Genomic DNA, 26,852 nt, shown 5'->3' on the forward strand with positions numbered 1-26,852 from the left:
CCCTTAACATTTTTTCCTTCATTTCAACTTTGGTGAATCTGACAATTATGTGTCTTGGAGTTGCTCTTCTCAAGGAGTATCTTTGTGGCATTCTCTGTATTTCCTGAATTTGAATGTTGGCCTGCCTTGCTAGATTGGGGAAGTTCTCCTGGATAATATCTTGCAGAGTGTTTTCCAACTTGGTTCCATTCTCCCCATCACTTTCAGGTACACCAATCAGATGTAGATTTGGTCTTTTCACATAGTCCCATATTTCTTGGAGGCTTTGTTCATTTCTTTTTATTCTTTTTTCTCTAAACTTCCCTTCTCACTTCATTTCATTCATTTGATCTTCCATCACTGATATACCCTTTATTCTTATTGATCGAATTGGCTACGGAGGCTTGTGCATTCGTCACGTAGTTCTCGTGCCTTGGTTTTCAGCTTCATCAGGTCCTTTAAGGACTTCTCTGCATTGGTTATTCTATTTAGCCATTGGTCTAAGTTTTTTCAAGGTTTTTAACTTCTTTGCCCTGGATTGGAACTTCCTCCTTTAGTTCAGAGTAGTTTGATCATCTGAAGCCGTTTTCTCTCAACTCGTCAAAGTCATTCTGCATCGAGCTTTGTTCCGTTGCTGGTGAGGGGCTACATTCCTTTGGAGGAGGAGAGGTGGTCTGATTTTTACAGTTTCCAGTTTTTCTGCTCTGTTTTTTCCCCATCTTTGTGGTTTTATCTACCTTTGGTCTTTGATGATGGTGACCTACAGATGGGGTTTTGGTGTGGATGTCTTTTCTGTTTGTTAGTTTTCCTTCTGACAGTCAGGACCCTCAGCTGCAGGTCTATTGGAGTTTGCTGGAGGTCCACTCCAGACACTGTTTGCCTGGGTATCAGCAGCGGAGGCTGCAGAACAGCGGATACTGGTGAGCAGCAAATGTTGCTGCCTGATCGTTCCTCTGGAAGTTTTGTCTCAGAGAAGTACCTGGCTGTGTGAGGTGTCAGTCTGCCCCTACTGGAGGGTGCCTCCCAGTTAGGCTACTCGGGGGTCAGGGACCCACTTGAGGAGGCAGTCCGTTCTCAGATCTCCAGCTGCATGCTGGGAGAACCACTACTCTCTTCAAAGCTGTCAGACAGGGACATTTAAGTCTGCAGAGGATTCTGCTGCCTTTTGGTTGGCTATGCCCTGCCCCTAAAGGTGGAGTCTACAGAGGCAGGCAGGCCTCCTCGAGCTGCAGTGGGCTCCACCCAGTTCGAGCTTCCCTGCTGCTTTGTTTACCTGCTCAAGCCTGGGCAATGGCGGATGCCCCTCCCCCAGCCTCGCTGCCGCCTTGCAGTTTGATCTCAGACTGCTGTGCTAGCAATGAGTGAGGCTCCGTGGGCGTAGGACCCTCTGAGCCAGGCGCAGGATATAATCTCCTGGTGTGCCATTTGCTAAGACTGTTAGAAAAGCACAGTATTGGGTGGGAGTGACCCGATTTTCCAGGTGCCATCTGTCACCCCTTTCTTTGACTAGGAAAGGGAATTCCCTGGCCTTTTGTGCTTCCCAGGTGAGGCGATGCCTCGCCCTGCTTTGGCTCACACTTGGTGTGCTGCACCCACTGTCCTACACCCACTTTCCGACACTCCCCAGTGAGATGAACTCGGTACCTCAGTTGGAAATGCAGAAATCACCCGTCTTCTGTGTCACTCACGCTGGGAGCTGTAGACTGGAGCTATTCCTATTAGGCCATCTTGGCTCCACCCCCCTGCCTTTTCATTTTAAGAGGAAACCTTCAGGTGTTTGAAAATTTTTATAGTCGAGAATTGCAATCATTCCCATATGATTTCTTTTATTGTTTTGCAACTTACATCGTATTTTCCCAAGGACTTCAATCCAGTTCCAATTCAGACTTTCATAGTTTGATTTTCTTTACATTTCTATTTACATATCAATCTGATCCTTAATCAATCTATAATTTATCTGATATACATTATAAAGAAGCTAAAATTTTATTCAAACAGCTAATCAACTATTCCACCACCATTTATTGACTAATCTCTCCCTTCCACGTTAATATGAAAAGATTTCTTCATATTATTATGTTTCTATATGTATGAAGGAGTACTTTCAAGATATACTGGCCCCATCATTGTCATTATTTAGGTTATGATTCTGAACTTAATTATGTGGCTTTAATAATAGATACCATTTTGTAGTTTCATATAATGTGAAAATATCTCCTGGGACAAAATATTTTACAATTGCCAGATACATCTTCTTTCTCATGGCTATCTTATTTAATAACTCTAAATTTACATAGTAATGTGTCAAATTCCCTAAAATGCCCTTGTTAGGATTTTGATTGGCTTAGAGCTAAGCATATAGCATAAGAGAAATGATCTTTGTAATATTCCATCTGCCCATTCCAATATTATGTCCTAATTCTTCATATTCTTCAAATAAGTTTCTAATTTTCCTATACTGTCTTGTGTTTTTTCTTATGAAGACCATTCCTGGTTAGTTAAGGGTTTTTGTAGCTATACTGCATAGGATCTTCATCTATTATATAACTGGTTGCTTGCATATAAGAATGCTATTGATTTCTGTACATCTATTATTTATTTGAACATTTATTGATTTTTTTCACCAATTGTCTTTTCAATAATTATATCAAAAATATTTTTTTGAACTCAGTGCAAATTATACATTAGACATCAGTAAATGCAAACACATCCAATTGCATATTTTTATATAGAATAGGGGAAGGGAAAGAAGCAAAACAATACTAAAATTTATTGAGAGAGCACCAAGTGATAGGCACAATAATAAATATTATATATACATTATCTCTTTAATGAAGTACACATGAGATGATTAAGAGGTGATTATGAAGCAAACTAGGCTTGGATTTGAATCTGACTCCCAATTCCTACCTGTGTGACCATGAATAAATTTGAGTAGTATTACTCCTCAATGCTCCAAATTCTTTATCTTTAATGTGCAAATCTTAATACCTCATGAAGTTATGATGAATTATATATATGTATATAAATGGTTACAAAAATCACAGGTATTTGTGAGACACAAATAAAACATATCTTTGTTTCATCCTTTTGAGCAAAAAAAAATACTTCTACATTCCTCTAAATAGGCATTACACATTATCATAAATTATATAAATTAACTTACAATTTGAGGCTGCAAATACACACTGGGAAAAGTCTCTTTTCTTCACATCAACTTTTTCAAAAGTTCTTTATAAAGATAAGATGTGAAATTGCATTCTATTGCACAAAACATTGCACAAACCAGCAATATCCCAAACATTTAGGATTTTGTTAGTAAAGGCCACTCTGATTTTTTTTTACTTATTTAATTATAATCACAAGGAGTTAAGTGGCATCCCACCAAAACAGCTTTATTCTCAGAGTATTCGACTTACACAACATGTATGAACAGTTTCTCTGATGGAGAAACAGAATCTTAAATGAAATCTTAAATGAGTGCTAACTAATTGGTTCAGGTATCTGGTATTAAGTACCTTGCAATTAAAAAATATTTGACAATTTCTCCCATTTTGCCTTTTAGCATTAAGTGAGTTACTTTACTGAAGAAAGTACCTTATTCTGTAGAGTACATTATGCCTGGTTGACTCATCTATATGGAAGACATGGTTGGGTGGATACCAGATCCTTTCTGTTTCACTCATTAAAGCAAACATATTATGATACACAGGTGTGATACCTAGAAAAGAAGCAGAGAAAGGAATTATTAAAGGTACACAACAGAACATTTTTACATAGCACCTATAATTTGTAATGAGGCTAAAGTAACAACTCTTAAAATCAGAACAAAATGTAGTAGCAGTCGAAATCTTTTGCTATACCACCCCCTACAACTGAATTATTAATCACAATCTTTTTTTATACAAACATACTTCATTTTAGTGCACTCTGCGTTATTGTACTTTGCAGATATTGTGGTGTTTTTTTCTTTACAAAATAAGGATTTACAGCAACTGTGAATATAGTAAGTCTATCAGCACCATTTTTCCAAATGTCCTCACTTTGTGTCTCTATGTCACATTTTGGTAATTCTTGCAATATTTCAAACTTTTTTATTATTATTATATCAGTTATGATGATCTGTGATCAGTGATCTTTGACATTACAATTGTAATCATTTGGGGCCGCTATGAACCGTGCCCTTATAAGATGACAAACATAAGCAATAAATGCTGTGTGTGTTCTGACCGCTCCAGCAACAGCCATTCCTGTCTCTCTACCTCTCCTTAGGCCTCTCTATTCCGAGACACAACAATATGGAAATTAGGCCAATTAATAATCCTACAATGGCCTCTAGGCATTCAAGGGAAAGGAAGAGTTTCATATATTAAAGAGTTTCATATCTCTCACTTTAAATCAAAAGCTAGAAATAATTAAACTAAGTGAGAAAGGTATATCAAAAGCCAAGAGAGGCTAAAAGTCAGGCCTCCTGCACCAGTCAATCAAGTTCTGAATGCAAAGAAAAAGTTTTTGAATGAAATTAAAAGTGCTACTGCAGTAAATACATAAATGATGAGAACAAAACAGCCTTATTGATGATGTGACAAAAGTTTGAGTGGTCTAGATAGAATATCAAACCAGCCACAATATTCCCTCAAGCCAAACCCTAAACCAGAGCAAGGCCCTAATTGTCTTCAAATCTATGAAGGCTGACAGAAGTGAGGAAGCTGCAGAAGAAAAGCAAGAAGCTAGTAGAGGTTGGTTCATGAGGTTTGAGAAAAAAAACCATGTCCCTAACATAAAAGTGTGAGGTGAAGCAGCAAGTGTTGATGGAGAGGATCAGCAAGTTATCCAAAGATCTAACAAAGATCACTGATAAACAATAGATTTTCAGTGTAGACAAAACAGCCTTCTATTGGAAGAAGATGCCATCTAGGAGTAGTTTCATAGCTAGAAAGAAGTCAGTGCTTGGCCTTCAAAGTTTCAAAGAACTGAATGACTCTCTTCTGAGGAGCTAATGCAGCAAGTGACTTTTAGTTGAAGCCAATGCTTATTGATCATTCTGAAAATCTATGGCCATTAAGAACTATGCTCAATTACCCTGCCTGTGCTCTATAAATGGGACAACAAAGCCTAGAAGACAGCACATCTGTATATAGCAAGGTTTACTGAATATTTTAAGCCACTGTTCAGACCTAAAGCTCAGAAAAAAAGATTCCTTTCAAAGTATTATTACTCATTGACAATGCACCTGGTCACCTAAGAGCTCCGATGAAGATGTACATTGAATTTCATGTTGTTTTCTTGCCTGCTAACACAACATCCATTCTGCAGCTCGTGGATAAGGAGCAATTTGACTTTCAAATCTTATTATTTGGGAAACATATTTTGTAAGGTTATGGCTGTCAACAGTGTTTCCTCTCACAGATCTAAGCAAAGTAAATAAAAAAACTTATGGAAAGAATTCACCATTCTAGACGTCATGAAAAACATTTGTAGTTCATGAGAGGAGGTCAAAATGTCAACATTAACAGGAGTTTGGAAGAAGCTGATTCTGGCTCTCATGGATATCTTTGAGGTATTTAATCTTCAGTGGAGGAAGTCACTGCAGATGTGGTAGAAGTAGCAAGAGAACTAAAATTAGAAGTGGAGCTTGAAGACGTGACTGAATTGCTGTAATCTCATGATAAAACTTGGACATATAAGGAATTACTTTTTATGGATGAGCAAAGAAAGTGGTTTCTTGAGATGGAATCTATTCCTGGTGAAGATGCTGTGAATATTGTTGAAACGACAACAAAGGATTTATAATATTACATCAACTTAATCAAAGCAGTGGCAGGGTTTGAGTGAATCAACTTCCCATTTTCAAAGAATTTCTACTGCGGGTAAAATGCTATCAAATAGCATTGCATACTACAGAGACATCTTTCACGAAAGGAAGAGTCCATTGATTGCAGCAACCTTCATTGTCTTATTTTAAGAAATTGCCATAGCCACCCAACCTTCAGCAGTCACCACCCTGGTCAGTCAGTAGCCATCAACATCAAGGCAAGACTCTCCACCAACAAAAAGATTATGACTCACTGAAGGCTCAGATGATTGTGAGTGCTTTCTGACAATAAAGTATTTTTTAATTAAGGTATGTACTTTTTTGGACATAATGTTATTGCATACTTAACAGACTACAGAATAATTTAAACATAACTTTTATATGCACTGGGAAACCTAAAACTTCATGTGATTTGCTTTATTGCAATATTTGCTTCACTACGATAGTCTGGAACCAAACCCACAATATCTCCAAGGTATGTCAGTATTTTAAAATATAACTGCTGAGACTCTTTCAAGCAGATATTTTTAAAACATTTCATCTGGTTTCTTCAGTTGTCCTCTATAGAAAGGTTGGTTCAAATTTTCAAGTTTCCCTGAACTGGAGGTATAATAAAAATCCATGCTTGTATGTGGTTGCAGAGAGGGAGTTGTTTTAATTAATAGGTATCAAATCACAAAAATATTTAGAAGTCATGAATACTCTTAAAAGAACAATGCGTCAAGTTTTACACAATACACTAATAATTATGTCTTTTGCACTATTTTAGTTTACAATGAAAAATTTTAAACATCAACTTAAAATGTGAGTGCATACGTAATTTCTTATAAGATATTTTAGAAGGTACATCAACAAATGGTTGAAAGCCACTGAACTAAAAAACCAGGAGAATACCTAAACCACACAAGTAAATAATACAAGCTATTTTCAAGCATATACAGAACATTCACACATATGCATACACGTACACCCACAAGCACAAACACAACAATCACGTGAACTCAAAACAAGTCTTTAGAAGTTCCACAGAATAACCATACATACCATGTTCTCTAACCATACTTCAATTAAATCAGAAATGAATATGTAAAAAAAAGTTTTAATCCTATATATTCAAAACATAAGGCTCACAGAACACAAAAGTATTTTATTCTAGTTACATTTTCACTATTTTCCACCGTAGATAGAAATGACACAAATGACAAACTGACAACAAAGACTTAAATTCTTAAATTATTAACACAGCCATCTACTTACAGATGTGTAATAATTTCAGTAAGTTATTTATAATAACATTATTTAGCAGCAACTTTTAAACAGTATACTTGCATTCATTCTTTTATTTATAAATAACTTCCAAATAACTCAGAAGTCAAAGGAAAATACATTAGGAGGCATTTATAATGAATAATGATTACCAATATCATGTATTAAAAATCATGGAATACAACTAAAGTGAAACTCAAGAGGAAAAATTGTAGCTTTATCTGCTTATATTAGAAAATAAGAGCAAATGATCTAAGTATCTAATTCAATACAGTAGAAGACAATAGAGTAATCCCAAAGAAAGGTTACAGATGGACATAATAAAAATCCAATAGTGAGAAGTAACAAAATAAAAGATGATTCTTTGCAAAATAGATCTTTGTCAAGGATAATAAGAAAAAAAGAGGCACAGATAAACACTAAGAACTTTTAAAAAGCATAATTATAAGTTATGAAGACAAAGAGCACAACATTACGGCAATAAACTTAAAAATACAGACAGATGGACAATTTTTGTAAAAATATAACTTTAAAAAGATTCATAAATTTAAAACTTCAATAGAACTATAACCATTAAAGAAATAGACTCTGGCTGGGCGCAGTGGCTCACACACTTTGAGAGGCCGAGACAGGTGGATCACCTGAAGTCAGGAGTTTGAGACCAGCTTGGCCAACATGGCAAACCCTGTCTCTACCAAAAATAAAAAAATTAGCTGGGTGTGGTGGCAGGTGCCTGTAGTCCAGCTAGTCAGGAGGCTGAGGCAGATGAATCACTTGAACCCAGAAAGCAGAGGCTGCAGTGTGCCATAATCATGCCACTGCACTCCAGCCTGGGCAACAGAGCAAGACTCTGTCTCAAAAAAAAAAAAGGAAACAGACTCTATCTACTTAAACAAAAGAAGAAGAAAAGAAAGAAGGAGCAGGAAAGAGACAGAAGAAGGGAAGGAAGAATAATAACAAAATAACAATGAAGAAAGAAAAAACCACCATCAGGCCCAGACAAGATTTATATTTGAGTTCAATCAAACATGAAAGACAATTCCATCTTAAGTATACTATCACAGAGAATAGACCAAGAGGGAACAAAGAAATTGACACATTTTGTGAATTTAGTTTGACTACGATACCAAGGGTAATCTCACCAATATAGATAGAAAAATCTTAAACTTTACTTCCATGATTATAGAAGTAAAAGAGTAACATCAGTGAAAATGGTGGAGTAGGTAGTTCCAAGGACCTATCCTTCTCCCAGGAATAGGAAAAAAAAATGAGTAAAAACTGTCAGAATGAACTTCATATAAACTATAGAATATAGGCAAAGATATGCAGCAATCAGATAAATGCTGAATCAAGAAAACAGCAACTTAAAAATGGCAGAAAAGTTGTGCAGCATTTTTACTTTCCCTTAACCACCCACTACCCCCAGGTCCTGCCCACCAACCCCGGTTCCACTCCCCCTAGGTAAGCGAAGTCTTGAAGATGGCAATTGGTGTTCCCAGTGTGAAACTCTGGTCCCTGGCTCTGGAGTGAACAGAGCCAACCTTAATCTCAAAAAACTGTTTTTCTCTCTTTTGCGCTGACTGGGGACTGACTGAAGAAATGATGCAAAGAGCACACCTATGTTCCAATTAATTCAGGACTTTCTCAGGGCAGAAAAGCAGCTACACAGAAGACATTCATTGAAAACATTGCAAATGAACAACTGTTGCTATCTAGGGCAGAGGTCTAAAGTTGAGGCAGACAATAAACACACTGAAAACCAAAACAGAGATGACAGAGGAGAGTTTATTTGGGAAATGATAGCACTGAAAAGCATTTCTATGTATTGGAGAGTAGAAAAGCCATATGCATGCCCAAGGAACAAAACTTACAAGAAAAGACCCTAAGCTTTCACCTCAAGCTGTTCTTTAGAGTCGGCACAAGCAGGAAGGGAAGGCTAAGGCAGAGTTGTAAATGTATTGGGTAAACACTGAATGAGAGCCCCAACACAGAGCCAATCTGCAAAGACTGAAAGGGTGTTTTGTTCTTTTCCATTATTTTCTTTTGGCCCTAGGAATTCAATAAAATCTGTCAAAAAAAAAATCTTACAAGCTAAAGCAAAATCTTACAAGCTAAAAAATCAATCTTACATGCCAAAAATCTTTTTTTTGTTTTTTTTTGTTTTTTTTTTTTTTGAGATGGAGTCTCGCTCTGTCACCCAGGCTGGAGTGCAGTGGTGCAATCTCGGCTCACTGCAAGCTCCGCCTCCCGGGTTCACGCCATTCTCCCACCTCAGCCTCCCAAGTAGCTGGGACTACAGGCACCTGCTACCACACCTGGCTAATTTTTTGTATTTTTAGTACAGACGGGGTTTCACCATATTAGCCAGGATGGTCTCCATCTCCTGACCTTGTGATCCACCCGCCTCAGCCTCCCAAAGTGCTGGGATTACAGGCCTAAGCCGCCGCGCCCGGCCCAAGCTAAAAATCTTACAAGCTAAAATCTTACTAGCTAAAAAATATCTTACAAGCTAAAAAATCTTAAAAGCTAAAAAAACTTACAAGCGAAAATCTTACTATAAGCTAAAGGATCAGAGATTTCAGAGACTGTTACACACAACAAAAAATACAGAATTTACAATATAGTCAAGATCGCTGACTAGTGGTCTCTCATATCCACTTCCCCACTAAAAGCTAAAACCATGAGTATATAATCACACTTTGAGTAGATTATCCAAGAGGAACATTGGTATTCAACAGAAAAGCAAGGAAGGAGACGGAACAAGACAGCCTGCCCAGCCAGGATTGGCAAGAAGCTAGGAGAGACTCCACACAGGGAAAGGGTAAGTGAGAGATGCCCAGTGGTCCACATTCCTACTGTGAACCCCTGCAATTTTAATCACAGGAGAGATCCTAGACCCTTGCAGGACAAAAAATTAATAAAGAGGGCTGCCCAGAGACAGCACAAAAGCATTTCCTATTCCAGTGAGGAAGTTCACACTGGGTCCCACACTCCCCCTGAGTCCTAAGCAGCTACAGCAAGATGACATTTTGAAGCCCAGCTCACAACAGAATGCATACTCCCCTGGGGCCCAGTGGCATCGTAAAAAAGAATGTAATCATGTCATTCACAGCAACATGGATGGAACTGAAGGTCACTATGTCAAGTGAAATAAGCCAGGAACTGAAAGACAAATACAAGTTCTCATTCATATGTGGGAGCTTAAAAAGTTGATCACATGAAGGTAGACTGGATTGGTAGCAGAGACTCGCAAGGTTATATGGGTGGGAAGGGGGAAACGAAGAAATGTTGGTTAATAGGCACAAAAATACAGAGAGAAGGAACAAGTTCAAATGTTTGATAGAAGAGTAGGGTGACTATAGTTAACAACAATGTATTGTATTTTTCAAAATAGCTAGAAGGAACTTGAAATGTACCTAGCTTCCTCCAACTTAACAGTTAATGGCTATTCTGACCTATACTGATCTTAAATAAGAGAATAAATTGATGTAATCATACATTCTTATAAATACTATATTAGACATTTAATTTACCTCTACAAATAAAATCATACTACTATTCTTCAAAATAAAACTTATGCGTCAACTAGTCTTTCTATTAAAAGAACATTTAAAAATGAGGTACCATGATAATAGGCTCTATAGTATCCTTAGTGGTCTAGTAAAATATGTTAGCTCTACAGAAAGAGTTCTCTGGTCCATAGATAATATAATCAGGTCTCAAGAGTAAAAATGATTTCAAGATACACCAAAGACATAAGAAATATATATATATGAGGAAAGATTGGCAGAGGTCGTCAGAAGCTAACTAGAAGAAAATGATGGTTTGTCAACCATTTAGTCAAGATTTTAAATCAAATACATATTTCAAAACATTAATTTTTTGCTTTCATGTTGCTCTCAGGATCTAGCTTTAATATTACCTTATGTCATGAGATAGCCCATGACAGGATTCTCTAACCACCTTATATGTAATTATAAAGAATACTCAGCAAACATTTATGGGCATCAATTTTTTGATACCTAGCACAAGGCAGATTCACCATAAATTGTACTCCAGTAATACTTTCATTTTCTACGCATGTGAAAACACACATGCCAGCCATACAAGCATTAAAAAATAAAAAATACATATTATGCATGTACCTAGTATTAGCATAGCATAATTAAAACAATAATCCATGCATAAAAAGGAAAACGCTGTTTTTTAATACTTACCACAAGCTTTAGAAGCAGCAATACAGATTTCTTCTGCAACATACTCCCCAGACGGAAAGGTCAGATAATCTGCCTCAGATTTCCCAAGGGAATGGTAAAGATACACCTGAAGAACTGGATCTATTTGCTTCATAGAATTGGCATTTCCAGAAATATCACCATTCTGATATACAGAAGAGGTGGATGTTCCCTCCATTTCTGTCATCGTAAGGCAGGCCATTCCCATGCAGAGTCTTTTTCAGAACATTTGCCTATAAGAGAAAACAATAAAGTTACAAATGGGCTGGGTGCAGTGTCTCATACCTGTAATCCTAGCACTTTGCGGGGCCGAGGCGGGCAGATAGCTTAAGCCCAGAAGTTGGAGACAAGCCTCAGCAACATGGTGAAAACTAGTCTCTACAAAAACATACAAAAAAAAAAAAAAAATTAGCTGGGCGTGGCAGCACGCACTTGTAGTCCTAGCTACTCTGGGAGTGGAGCGGAAGAATTGCTTGAACCTGGGAGGATGAGGCTGCAGCAAGCCTCCGCACTCCACCACACTCCAGTCTGGGTGACACAGCGAGACCCTGTCTCAAAAATGAATAAATAAATAAATAAAGTTACAAATCGAAATAATATTGATAAGGCACCCTTCATATACAAAGAATGACTGCTCCTTGACAGCAATGGCTGTCAAATCCATTAACTGGATAAATATCGTGTACTACTACATACAAAGCACAATGCAAGAAATCATACATTTTAAACTTCCTGTGGACAAAGATTATAAAATTCCAGTTAACAACCTAATTGAGGACGATGATATAAATTCCTAACATGAACAAACAAGCACTAAACTCAGTTACAGACAGCAGAAGAAGAGATCTCAAACTGGGGGAAGAGGGGTCTGGTACTCACCTCCTCCACAAAGAACCAAAATAGCGAGTAGATAATCACACTTCGAATAGGTCGTCTAAGAGAGAACACTGAAATTCAACAGAGAAGTGATAGGAAACACCTCAAGCAAGGAAGGAGAGGGAAGTGGGGCAACCTGCTCAGCCAGGATCAGCCAGAAGCCTAGACAGCCTGCACAATGTGGGGAAAGAGTAAGTGAGAGACTCCCAGTGGCCCACATTTTCACCACAAACTCCTGCAATCCCAGACACAAGAGAGCCCCTCAACTTTCATGGGCCCTGGGAGTAACATAGGGAGCTGCCTGGAGACTGCACAATGACATTGCTTTAGAGAGGGAGCTTATGCTGGTCCAACACACCCGAGTCCTAAGCAGCTACAGCACGGTGCCATTTTTAAAGCCCAACCCACACCAGAATGCGTCCTACCCTGGAGCCCAATAGCCCCTGCATATCCACACCCCTAGAGCCCCACTGACATCCTCCACCCACAGTCACCTCCATTGCTGGCTGCTGCCTATGGGACCAAAGCACAAGCCATTGGCAATAACCCCACTGCTCCCAGCAGAAGGGCTGCCATATATTTGTATGTGCCCTGAGGACAAGCCCTACCACCTACAGCTGCCACCATTGCAGGCTGCTGCCGCTAGGTGTCAAAATGCAAATTTGCATGCACCCTGAGTACAGCTTCATCACATCTGCAGCCTCCACCTGCAGCTGCAGTACACACTCCTCAGCCAACTCCCTACAGCTACTCCCACTGAGAGCAACCCCACCCTCCCCAGCATCAGGGCACAGCACACCCACTGTCGCCCCCACCTGAACATTCCACCAGGAAATTGGAAATCATCCTGCTCCTGCCCACAAGAAACAGCACCTGCTCACACCACTGGAGGACCTGAGGATACTCTCACCCTGCCCAGCTCAGCACCCCACTCCCAAGTACCCACGCATGTTATCTGGGGGCCTTGGGATCACACCAGTTTGTCCACGACCAGTGTCAACTGAGCATTCCACCTGGGGGTCTGAGGATGTGGCTTACCCAACCTGCCACTACCACCACAGCTAGTTCCCACTCACACTTGCCACCTGCAGGTTTTAGGACTTGCCTACCCAGCCTATCACCGTCACTGCTGACATAAGCACAGACAACTGGAGAGCCAGAGGTTGTCCTACCACTGCTACTGACATGGCCCATGTCATGCTCACTGCCCAGGGGCCTGTGGACCCACTCAGCTGCCCAGCCCATCACTGCCACTCCTGGTACCCAAACAAGTCACCTGGAGACCCAAAAATTGGACTGCCTGGACCCACTAACACCATTACCAATGTAAGCCACCCTGGGGCTAATGTACAGGCGTGGTTGTCCAACTGCTGCCACAACTGAGGACTGAGGATCAGTCCAGCTGGTGTCACCATCCCCAGCAAAAGTTCACTATGCCACTGAGGAAATCACAGACACCACTGATGCTGTTTACAGAGGAAAAAAAATCTTACAGAGACTACACTACTGCATGCACCCAGATTCAAACCCAAAGTGCCCTGGCCAACCAACACCCCAGTCAAATCTTCAGGAAAAAGTCCTACCCTATGAAAGCAAATTCAAACAAATGGAAGTGACGATTACACCAGATGTGTAGATATCAAAGTAAGGTCACAAGAAATATGGGAACATGAGGAAATACGACATCTCCATAGGATCACAATAATTTTCTACCAAGAGATTCCAGTGCAAAAGAAATTCATGAAATGCCAGAAAAAGAATTAAAAATAATGATATTAAAGAAGCTCAGGGAGATACAAACGCATACAGATAAACAATACAAAGAAACCAGAAAAACAACTCAGGATATGAATGAGATATTTACCAAAGAGAGAGATATCATTTAAAAAGAAAACAAGAAACCCTGAAACTGAAGAATTCATTTAATGAAATAAAAAATACATTCTAGAGCATCTAAGAAGAAAGAACTTCTGAACTTGAAGACAGGTCTTCTGAAATAACCCCCCATTAGACAAAAATAAAGAAAAAAGAATGAACAAAGCCTGCATGACATATGGGATACCATAAAGCAATCTAATATTAGAATTTTCAGTATTCTAGAAGACAATGAAAATACAAAAGGAATAGAAAACCTGGTTAATGAAATAATAGCTGAAAACTATCCAAGTATAGCAAGATATTTAGACATCCAGATACAGAAGCTCAGAGATCCCCAAAAAGACAAAATTCCAATAGGTTCTCCACAACACATTAGAGTCAAACTGTCAACAGTCAAAGACAAATAGAGAATTCTAAAAACAGCAAGAGAAAAGTGTCTAGTCATTTCTAAGGGAAGCTCCATCAGACTAACAGCAGATTTCTCAGCAGAATCATTATAGGCCAGGAAGAGAATGGAACAATATATAAAAAGTGCTAAAGAAAAAAACCTGCAAGGCAAGGATACTATACCCAGCAAAATTATCCTTCAATAAGCAAAGGAAAAATAGTTTTTCTGAGGCAAGCAAAAGCTGAGGAATTCAACACTACCAGACCAGACCTACAAGAAATGCTTGAGGGAGTTCTACATCTGGAAGTCAAAGAACAATGTCAGGCCAGGCACAGTGGCTCAAGCCTGTAATCCTAGCACTTTGGGAGGCTGAGGCAGGCAGACTGCTTGAGCCCAGGAATTCAAGAGCAGCCTGGACAACATAGCAAAACCCCATCTCTACGAAAAATACAAAAGAATTAGCCAGGCATGGTGGCAGGCTTCTGTAGTCCCAGCTACCTGAGACCTGAGACAGGAGGATCACCTGAGACCATGGAGGTCGAGGCTGCAGGGAGCCATGATCGCACCACTGGACTCCAGCCTAGAGGACAGAACAAGAGCAAAACCCTGTCTCAAAAAAGAAACAAACAAACAAACAAACAAAAAAGGACAATTACTACCATTATGAAAAACACATGAGGCCAGGCGCGGTGGCTCACGCTTGTAATCCCAGCACTTTGGGAGGCCGAGGCGGACGGATCACGAGGTCAGGAGATCGAGACCACGGTGAAACCCCGTCTCCACTAAAAATACAAAAAAATTAGCCGGGCGTGGTGGCGGGTGCCTGCAGTCCCAGCTACTCGGAGAGGCTGAAGCAGGAGAATGGTGTGAACCCGGGAGGCAGAGCTTGCAGTGAGCCGAGATCGTGCCACTGCACTCCAGCCTGGGCGACAGAGCGAGACTCCTTCTCAAAAAAAAAAGAAAAACAGATGAAGAAAGTATCAAACCCACTGGTAAAGCAAACACACACAGACAAGAAAGGATTCAAATGTTATCAAACCATAATGCTAAACAATATGAGAGAAAGAAAAGAACAAAGGACCTACAGAACAACCAGAAATCAATTAATAAAATGACATAAAATCTGTTGAATAAAGACTAAATAAGAGGCTGGGTACAGTGGCTCACACCTGTAATCCCAGCACTCTGGGAAGCCAAGGTGAGAGGATCACTTTAGCTCAGGAGTTCAAGTCCAGCCTGGGCAACATAGTGAGAACCTGTCTCTACCAAAAAAAAAAAAAAGAAAAAGAAAGAGTAAATACAAATTATAATAAATTTTAATCAACTGTACACATACACTCGAAAACCAGTACCTCAAATATCACATTTTAAAAGTTCATATTTTCAAACTTTACTCATATACTACATAATTCTAAGAGACACAACTTTTCAGATCAATAAATATACATGAAGAAGTAATACAGTAGATTAGAAAAATTACTAACCTGGGAGCCAAGAGACCTAAAAATAAGTTTCATCCTGTCTTATTGCAAAGTAGTTACATGACAAATGAATCTCAGCTTCCTCACTTGTATAATAAAATTACTTAATTAAATTTCCACTGTTCCTCCCGACTCTTAAAAATCTATGATTTATAGTAAATTATACATCATCTAAGTACAAAATAAATTTTTAAAATTAAGTGCTACAAAATGACAAGAAGAAAATGATCATAATTACTTAAAACAAAGAAAGGTTTTAGAAGTTTCACACAACAATTAAAACATAGGCTGGACCTTAAAAGGAAAATAGAATTTTGACAAGTAATGAAAAACAGGGCATTATTGGCAGGGAGAAAAGCATGCAAAACATGGAAAGAGGAATGTACACAGCATGTTCCTGGAACAAAGTAGAGACAAGTTTGGCTGGATTGGAAGGTTCAGATAGGTCAGTGCTTCTCAACTTTTCCACAGAAATGTCCCAAAAGGCAATGGAGTGATCTGAAGAAGCCAAGAATATAAAATACGTTTGAAACGTTTACCTTTAATATCCATGTGATTTTGCATTCTATTGCAAGATATAACCATTTTGATTTACTTTTTTTAGTATACCAAAATTTTATAATCCAAATAGATATACTATGTTTTTCCAACAATTATTCTTATACTACTTTGGTAAACCTAAATATGGTGAGGAGATATAAGTTATTAGAAAAAAAAAATGCTTTGGGTTGTTTTCTTATTGAGCAAGAAAGAAAATACAAACAGAAAAGAGGTCTTAACAAGCTTTCATACTTTGAGATAATAAAGAATTTGGTCAACCTTTATTCTTCTCTTTCTTTCACCCCTATATCCAATCCATCAATATGTACTGATAGTTTTACTTCCAAACTATATTTCAAATCCATCCATTGGCTTTTTTCTCCACAACTACCATCATACACTACACAGCTATTATTTCTCTCCTGAACTATTGCAATGTCCTACTATTTTCCCTAAGTCTACTTTGCCTCCCAATAACCTAATCTCCACACAGGAGCCACCCTCATATTTTATGAATGTTTAGACTAAGATTCCATTATCTGTTTGCTGCCTACCTCTCCAACCTCATCATACAACTCTTGCTATGTGCTCTTTCCACTACTAAATTATAGACTTCAATACCTTATAACTCAACAAAGAACCTCATCTGCCTTGTCGAACGATCTATTCTTAGCAGGTAGAAAAATCCTAAGACACAAATCTTACTAAATATTTAATTTATTAATGCAATGCTCATAAAAAATAACAAAATAATTATTTTATTATACATGCAGTATAATTTCAGGATCTCCAGACCAAGGCTGGGTTGCCTCCCTTAATGAGAAGTTCAGAAAAATCATGTGCATTCCCCTTCTGCCCCAAACACCAAGAAAATGGTAAATAATAACAATTTTAAGCAATTTTAACATATAGATTTTTGATGAGAGAGTAGTTTATACTACACCAATGTTCCTGATGATGACAATTATAAACTTTTTAAAAATATGTATTTATAAAAACACCATTTGAAGGCATTGTCAAGGAAACAAAAGCAGATACAAATCGGGGGATATGACCCTTGAAAGAAGGGGAATACACTGAATGAGACCCACACTTACTCTTCTTCCATCCTGAGACAACTACATACACAGGCTGTTGCGTACAGGCAGGGGCCAGAGGAGGGGACAGAGCTCTTGTCAAAAGCTGCAGTCTTACTGGGTGAAAGTATCAGAGAATGAAGTTTGGAGCTGCTAGAAAAGCTAAAAATTGAGGGCAGAAATCTCAGGAAAATAGGAGTCAGTGGGGCCTGACTCCTGAATTCCCATCCGTAGAATGAAAATCCAAGCCCAGGGAGAGGCAATAGCTAGAAATCTGAAAGAACTGGGAAGAGATTTCAACAGCTATCTGGTCCTAGAGAGTCAGGATTTAGTGTTAGAGGGAACTGGTAAATATCTCAGGCTTTCCACTGAAACTTCAGAAAAGCCACACTTGAAGAATAAGAGCCACTTACCAGAACTAATGGCAAAACTGAAATAGACCTGTCCCAACAAAGCCTAAAACCAAGCCTCCACAGGATCAAGTTGATCTGCTACTAAATTTAACTGCCTGCTAGAACAAAACTCATTACTTCAGAGAAAGATTGAAATCCACACCATCCGGAGTTTCTACACTGTATCACCCACAATGCACAATAGTCAGTTGAAACTTATTAAACATGAAAAGAAGAATATATATAATAGAAATGGACCCACAGCAGACCCAAATGTTAGAATTTATTTTAAAGACTTTGTTTACTATGATACATATGTAATAGAAGTTACAGTAAAAAATTAATATAATGCATGAAGATAAAGAAGCCATATGTAAACTCTATAATATCAACAAATCTAGGCCAGGAGTCATGGCTTATGCCTTTAATCCCAACATTTTGGGAGGCCAAGGCAGGAGGACTGCTTGAGTCCAGGAGTTCAAGACTAGCTCTGGCAACATAGCAAGACCCCATCTCTACAAAAAAAATTTTTTTTAATTAGCTGGGCATGGTGCTCTGTGCCCATAGTCCCAGCTACTTGGGAGGGTGAGGTAGGAGGATTACTTGCGCTCAGGAGTTTGAGGCTGCAGAAAGCCGTGATCACACCACTGAACAACAACAAGAGCAACAAAGTCTGATACATATAAGTGGAACAGAGGAAATAGTTGAAAAAATACTGGCTAAATGTTTTCCAAGTTTGTTTAAAAAAATCAAACCACCGATCCAAAAAGTTCATCTGAATCCAATCTATATAAATTCATACTTAGTCACATTATAGCCAAACTGCTAAAAACCAAAGACAAAAAGATAATCTTAAAAGCAGTCACATACATACGGAAGAACCAAGACAAGAAATAGAACTGACATCTCTTCAGAAGTAATGGAGGCCAGAAGACAAAGTACTGGTAGGGAGAGGGGGAAAGCTGTCAACCTAGAATTCTACAACCATGAAAAATAATTCTCATACTACTGGATCTGTTGTATTATAAAAAAATAAGAATTTTCAAAATTCAAGGCAAAACAAATATGTTTTCAGATAAATGGATGCTGAGAGAGTACATCACCAACAAACTCACACTACAAGAACTGATAAAGAAAATCATTTGGATTAAAGGAAATATTACAGTAAACTCAGGTTTACAGAAAGGAATGAAGAACTCAAAAATAGTAAATATGTGAGTAATTATAATATTATTATTCTTCCATTTATTAAATGTATTAAAAGACAATTGACAGCCAGGCGTGGTAGCCCACACCTGTAATCCCAGCATTTGGGAGGCCGAGGCAGGCTGATCACCTGAGGTCGGGAGTTCGAGACCAACCTGGCCAACATGGTGAAACCCTGTCTGTACTAAAAATATAAAAATTAGCCGGGCATGGTGGTACATGCCTGCAATCCCAGCTACACAGGAGGCTGAGGCAGGAGAATTGCTTGAACCCTGGAGGCAGAGGTTGCAACGGAGGTCATGCTACTGCACTCCAGCCTGGGTGACAGAGCGAGACTCCGTCTAAAAAAAAAAAAAAGACAATGGACAGTTGTTTAAAGCATAAATAATAACAGTGTATGGTAGGGCTTAAAATAGATATAAAAGTAAAGCAGGTAACAACAATAGCTAAAAGGAGTAAAACTAAAAGTTTATATAAACAAATTCGTAACAGCTCTGACAAATAAGAAAAGGTGCTAACAGCAAATCAGAAATTTAAAGTAATTCCAGGAAGATCAAAAGTAGATAGGATTAGAATGACAGAGTAGAGGAAACAGACTTTTTAAAAAACATACATAGGCTAGGTGCGGTGGCTCACGCCTCCAATCCCAGCAATTTGGAAGTCCAAGGGGAGAGGATCGCTTGAGCCTGGAGTTCAAGACTAGCCCCGGCAACACTGCGAGACCCTGTCTCTACAAAAAAGAAATCTAAAAATTAGCCAGCGTGTAGTGTGCACCTGTAGTACTAGCTACTTGGGAGGCTGAGGTGGGAGGACGGCTTAAGCTTACGAGTTTGAGCCTGCAGTGAGCTAGGATGGCGCCACTTCACTCCAGCCTGGGCAACAGAGCAAGACTGTGACTGTACAAAAAAAAAATTTTTAACTGAAGAAAAAAAATACACAGAAGAAGGCATCTATAAGCATAAAAACAGTTGTCTGCATACACATAAAAAGCATAAATATGCAATGATTATCAAGATTATACAGTTAGGATGGGGATGGGGCAGGGGTGGTAGGAATAAAAGAGTAAGACAAAAATGGACCAGAAAACAACTGACCCCAGAAGAAACAGATAATGCAGGGAAGATAACTTGGTTTAAAATCTTTCTTGGTATTCTCAGAGAGATTTAAGAATATTTTGAAAACATAAAGCATCACTAGATTATGAAAAAGGAGCAGAGAATAAAAAAACTTTACAAAATTAAAAAAAAAAATCCTGACTAGTAATGAAGAGAGCCTGGGCATTTCATAGTGTTCCTGTGCTGCTCTGTCCTGGCTGTTTCCATTCTGTATCAGATGTACCCACTATACACAATTTTGTGGATATTCTTCATGGCTTTATTCTTTATCATGAAGCAGTATTTTTCTTAATTTTGCCTCTTTTGTACTTCCTATAGAAATAAATAAATAGATCGTTCTCTCCTTCCTTTCCCACAGGTGTTTAACACCTGCTGATGTCTGAGCCTCGGACCACCCAATTTGCTCATCCATTCCAGTTATTTTAAGATTTGCGTTGTTCCAACTTATGTGTTGCTGTTATAGAAAATGTTGCTCTAATCATACTTGTTAAAGTTTGCAAGTGGCTGTGCATAATAAATTCTCTATACATTAAAGAAAAAGAGATAGATGACAATTCAGTGAAAGAGTTGAATAATACAACCCAAAGGACCAAACTCGTAATTTGGAAGACAGTCAAGACAAACTCCCAGTTCCTAGACTCAGAAAGAGAAAGAGACAGACAGAAAGAAAAAAATATGATGAGCATAAAAGTAAGAAATAAGAGGATCAATCCAGGGAGTACAATTCTAAAGAGAAGCTCTAGATGGAGGAAGAATGAGAACACAGGGAAGAAAAAATAATAGAAGAAATTCTATTGGTGTTAAAGATGCCTGGGTTCATGTTAAAAAGATCGCTGAGAGGAGATAACATTTAATTTTTTAAAAACTGTAGCGACACAAATCAAAGCAAAAGGTCCAAATACCAAAGATAACAAAGAAACTCTAAAAGAGTTCAATTTATCTCTGTCTACTCGGAGCTTCTACCCACACATATAAAAATCACTGATGAAAACACATGCATTCAGATTGGTCCCTCTTTAGAGTCATACTCAAATGGGTCCTTAGTGCTGCTCAACTATCATTTTATATTTCTTTAGAACATTTACTCTCCCACTATCCAAGACAACTATCTCATACTTTCTCCTCCTCAATCACCAAAACTGCCAGCCCTTTTCTTAATCTCCACTTCCTACATTTGACTGAGAAATACAAGCAATAAAAAGCAAACACCTAACTACTGAAGAATGCATATCCTTTTCAAATGAAGCTGGAATATTTTAGAAAGTAGACCACGTTAGGCCATAAAATTCTCAACAAATTCTTAATGAAATCATACAAAATATAATTTGTATTCAAAACGTAAACAATGGAACAAGCAAACATTTTATATATTCGGGACCCATAATATTGACTTAATATATAGACCATAAAAAATTTATATAATTCTTAAAAGTATTGAACAAATAGCAACACTGAAGAATATCGCATAAAAATGTGAAACTCAGCTTCACCATTACCTACTCATTTTATTCTGTGTAAACAGTTTGATAAGAATTCTCATTATTAGGGCCAGGCGCGGTGGCTCATGCCTGTACTCCCAGCACTTTGGGAGGCCCAGGCGGGTGGATCATTTGAGGTCAGGAATTCCAGGCCAGCCAGGCCAATGTAGTGAGACCCTGTTCTCTACTGAAAATACAAAAATTAGCCAAGCATGGTGGCGCACACCTGTAATCCCAGCTACTTGGGAGGCTGAGGTAGGAGAATTGCTTGAACCTGGGAGGCGGAGATTGCAATGAGCCAAGGCTCAGATATCACACCACCACAGTTCAGCCTGGGCGACACAGTGAGACTCCACTCCAAAAAAAAAAGACAATATAATAATAGTAATAATTCTCATTATTAGACTGGTGCAAAAGTAATTGTGGTTTTTGCCATTAAAGTATGAGTAAAAACGCAATTACTTTAGCATCAACCTAATAAAAAGTATATTAAGTTGCAAAATAGGACATATTTTGCATTCAATGATTACTTAATATTTTATAAACTTATGCTATTCTTAATACCTCAACAAAAAAAAACTCATGTATGCATTGAAAAATGTGAAATTCTGCATTTGAATTAATGGAAATTTGCCAGTGGCACATAAATTAAAAATCTCTTATGGAAAATATAACCACTGACAAAAGTATCACAGCATATACAGAAAAATAACTAGAAACCCCCATATATTTGTAAATTAATCAATATGCTTTCATAGAACCCATGGTACAAAGAATAACTTTAAAAAATACTTTGAATCAATAATGAAAATGAGTAAAATGCAGTAAAAGTGTATACTAAGATATTCATAATCTTACATTCATACATGAGACGAGAAGAAAGGCTGAACAATGTTATTAAATAAATTTTCATTTCAAGAAGCTGTGAATGGAACAACAAATTAAGCCAAAAACCATAAAAATGAAAATACTTAAGAGCAGAAATCAGAGAAAAATAAAAAGAAAATAAAGAAAAGCAAAGTAAAAAGTTGGCTTTTTAAAAGCATTAAAATTGATAAAACACTAGAAAGACTGATCAAGAAAAAAAGAAGATAAAACATAAATTATCAATATTGGGAATTAAAAAGTAGACATTATTACCAGAGCTTACAATATTGAAACATATAAAAGACAACAGGAATATTCTCCAATTTAAAAACAAATGAAGTTTCTTTTAAAACAATTTACCTAAACTAGCACAAGAAAAATATAAAATTTGAATAATTCTATATATAATTGATATGGTTTGGCTCTGTGTCCCCACCCAAATCTCATGTTGAATTATGATCTTCAATAATAGAGGAATGGCCTGGTGAGAGATGACTGGGTCATGGGGTGGATTTCCCCTTTGCTAGTCTCATGATAGTGAGTGAGCTTCCATGAGATCTGGTTATTTAAATTTTTGCAGCATGTCCTTTGCTCTCTCTTTCCTGTTGCTATATGAAGATGTACTTGCTCCCCCTTCACCTTCTACCATGATTGTAAATTTCCTGAAGCCTTCCCAGCCATGCCTTGTGTACAGCCTGTGGAACTGTGAGTCAATTAAACACCTTTTCTTTAAAAACTACCCAGTCTCAGATAGCTCTTTATAGCAATATGAGAACACATGAATACAGTAATTTAAAAATTGAATATACCATTTAAAACTTTTCCACATAGAAAATTTAATACCCAGTGACTTTGCTGGTAAATTTTTCCAAACGTCTGAGGAAGAAACACTGAGCTTATACAAACTCTCTCAGAAAATAGAAAATAAAAAACACTTCCCCAAATTCTTAAGAGGAGAGTATTAACATGATACCAAAATATGTAAGGACATGAAAAGGAAAAAATTTATACTGGAATCTCTCTCATAAACATATTTGGGAAAAAATGCTAAACAAAATACTAGCAAATTAAATCCAGTAATACTTTAAAAGAATACGTCTTGACCAAATGAATTTACCCCCAGGAATGCAAAGTTAATATTTAAAAATCAATCTTTATACCAGATTTAAAAACTTGTGCACAGCAAGGGAAACAATTAACAGAGTGAAGGAACAACCTATAAAACAGGAGAAAATATTTTCAAGCCATCCATATGATAAGGAGTTAATATCCAAAATAGACAAGAAATGCAAACAACTCAAAAGCAAGAAAACAAATAACCTGATTTAAAAATGGGCAAAGGACCCGAACAGATATTCCTCAAAGACAATACAGGCTGGGTGCAGTGGCTCAACCTTGTAATCCCAAAACTTTGGGAAGCGAAGGTGGGAGGATTACTTGAGACCAGGAGTTCAAGACCAGCCTGGGCAACACAGTGAGACCCTGTATCTAAAAAAAAAAAAAAAAAAAAATTAGCCAGGCATGCTGGCACATGCCTGCAGTCCCAACGACTCAGGAGGCTGAAGGAGGAGGATCACTTGAGCTCGGGAGGTCAAGGCTGCAGTGAGCTATGATCACACCACTGCACTCCAGCCTGGGCAACAGAGCAAGACTCTGTCTGAAAAAAAAAAAAAAAAGACAATATGTAAATGGCCATCATGTTCATGAAAAAATGTTCAACATCACTAAATGCAAATTAAAACCACAATGAGATCTCACCTCATGCCTGTTAGAATGAGGCTTATCAAAAAGATGTAAGGATAACAAGCATTGGTGAGTGTGTGGAGAAAAAGAAACTCTTGTATACTCTTGGTGGGAAAATGTAAATTTTTACAGTCACTACGGAAAATGAATGGAGGTTCCTCAAAAAATTAAAAATGGAACTACCATATGATTTAGCAATCCCACTTCTGGGTATTGGAACTAAAAATAATATGTCAAAGCAATAGCTACACTCCCATGTTCACTGCAGCATTATTCATAATAGCCAAGATAAAGAATCAACCTAAATGTCCATCAACAGATGAACTGATAAGGAAAATACAGCATATGTACACAATGGAATATAATTCAGCCTTAAAAAAAGAAGAAAATCCGGTCATTTACAACAACATGGATGAACCTGGAAGACATTATATTAAGTGAAATAAGCTAGGCACAGAAAGACAAAACTGTATGATCTCACTGATCCATAGAATCTAAAAAAGTAGAACTCATAGAGGCAGCGAGTAAGTAGAATAGCAGTTACCAGAGGCTGAGAGTCCCATTAGGAGGAATGGAAGACGTTGGTCAAAGGATACGAAATTTCTGTTAGACAGGAGGAGTAAACTGAAGAGATCTATTGTACATCATGGTGATTTCTGCTAATAACAATATGTCATATACTTGAAAATTGCTAAGAGTAGATTTTAAGTGTTCTCACCACAAAAAATAAGTATGTGAGGTGATACATATGTTAATTAGACTGATTTTGCCATTCTGCAATGTGTACATATAACAAGATGTCACGTTGTACACCATATATACAATTTTTATGTAATTTAGAAAAAAATTTTTTTAAATAGTCAATATATTTTACATTATTAGAACAATGAGAAAACACACCATATGATCATTTCAATAGATGCAGAAACTACCTCTAATAAAATTTAACCGATGTTCATGATTTTAAAATCTCAACAAACTAGGAATAAAAGCAAACTTCCTCACTCTGATAAAGGGTAACAGTAAAAAAAACTTAATGGTAAAATATTGATCTTGTTCTTCTAGAGTTCAAAAACTTAACAAGCATGTCTAAAATCATGATTTCTATTCAACACCATAATGGAAATTGTGGCTAGTGCAATAAGGCAAGAAAACTAAATAAAAGGTATAATGATTAGAAAGGATAAGTAAAATTATCAGTATTCATAGAGGACATGTCTGTCTATGTAGGAAATTTAAAAGAATCTACCAATCGCTAAATGAATTTAGCAAAGTCACAAGATGCAAGACCAATATATAAAAATCAACTGTATTTCTGTATATCAGAAGCAAACAATTTTTTAAATGAACATTTAAAAATAGTATCATTTACAATAGTAACAAAAAAATCAAACACCTAGGAATACATCTATTGAAATATCTGTAAAAACTGTGCAATAAAAACTGTAAAACATTTCTACAAAAAATAAATGCTAGCTAAATAAGAGAGGGATAGACCAGGCTGATATAAGAATATAGAAAAACTCAATATGGTTCAGATGTCAGTTCTTTTCCAAATTAATCTATAGATTCAACCCACTTCCAATTAAAATCCTAGCATTTTTTGTGGAAATTTACAAGTCGATCCTAAAGTCTATGAAAAACAAAGGATTTACAATAGCCAAAACAATCTTGAAGAGCAAACTGAAGATTTACATTATCGGACATCAAGATTGATCATAAAGATAGAACAAGCAGATTGGTATTAGCACAAAAATGAACAAATAGACAAATGGAACAGAATAGAGTACAAAAAAATATACTCACATACAGTTACCTAATTTGGAACAGATGTGCCATTGCATTTCAGTGAAGAAATATTGGTCAAAACATGTGACTTGGTCAATTGGCTATTCATATGGGGCAAAAAATAACCTTAACCTCTACTTCATACCATACATGAATATTAATTTAAGATGGAAAACAAACCAATGTGACATCTTGTAAGCAGGACATAAAAACACTAACCATAAAAGATGTATAAATTAGACTTCTTAAATATATATATGCACACAATAATAGTTTCCAATTACATGAAGCAAAAATGTAAAGAGGGAAATAAAACAACTATTACACTAAAAATTTCAATACTCATTTCTCAGGAACTAACAAAAAAAAATTTTTTTAATCAGTAAAAATAATGAAGACCTAAACAACCAACTAAACATAACTGAAATTTACAGAACACAATGCCCAACAACTGCAGAACATACATCCTTTTCAAGTGCTCACAGAACATTCACTAAGTTATACCATAGGTTGGTCCATAAACCAATTCTCAATAAATTTGAAAAGACTGAATTCATATGAATTATATTCTTGGCCATAGCAAAATTGAATTAGAAATAAATATCAAAAAACCATCCAGAAAATCTCCCAGTATTGCAAAATTAACATAGTTCTAAATAATCCCAGGTTCAAAGAAGAAATTAAAAGGGAAATCAGAAATTATTTTCACCTGAATGATAATAAAGAAAC

The 26,852-nt window shown here is 37.3% G+C and overlaps 1 protein-coding gene across 1 annotated transcript in view; it reads right to left on the minus strand.

Moving 5' to 3' along the window:
• Positions 1–26,852, minus strand: part of JAK2 (Janus kinase 2) — a 145,150-nt gene that overhangs the window by 99,008 nt on the left and 19,290 nt on the right. Inside the window, exons 3-4 of the mRNA XM_032138081.2 lie at positions 11,278–11,528; positions 3,577–3,700 (exon numbers count right to left, since the gene is read on the minus strand). Coding sequence (XP_031993972.2) covers positions 3,577–3,700; positions 11,278–11,503 — 350 coding nt within the window. The 5' untranslated portion in view covers positions 11,504–11,528. The remainder of the gene's footprint in view (positions 1–3,576; positions 3,701–11,277; positions 11,529–26,852) is intronic.

Source organism: Hylobates moloch, unplaced genomic scaffold, assembly GCF_009828535.3.
Source record: "Hylobates moloch isolate HMO894 unplaced genomic scaffold, HMol_V3 SCAFFOLD_19, whole genome shotgun sequence".
Classification (NCBI taxonomy): Eukaryota; Metazoa; Chordata; class Mammalia; order Primates; family Hylobatidae; genus Hylobates; species Hylobates moloch.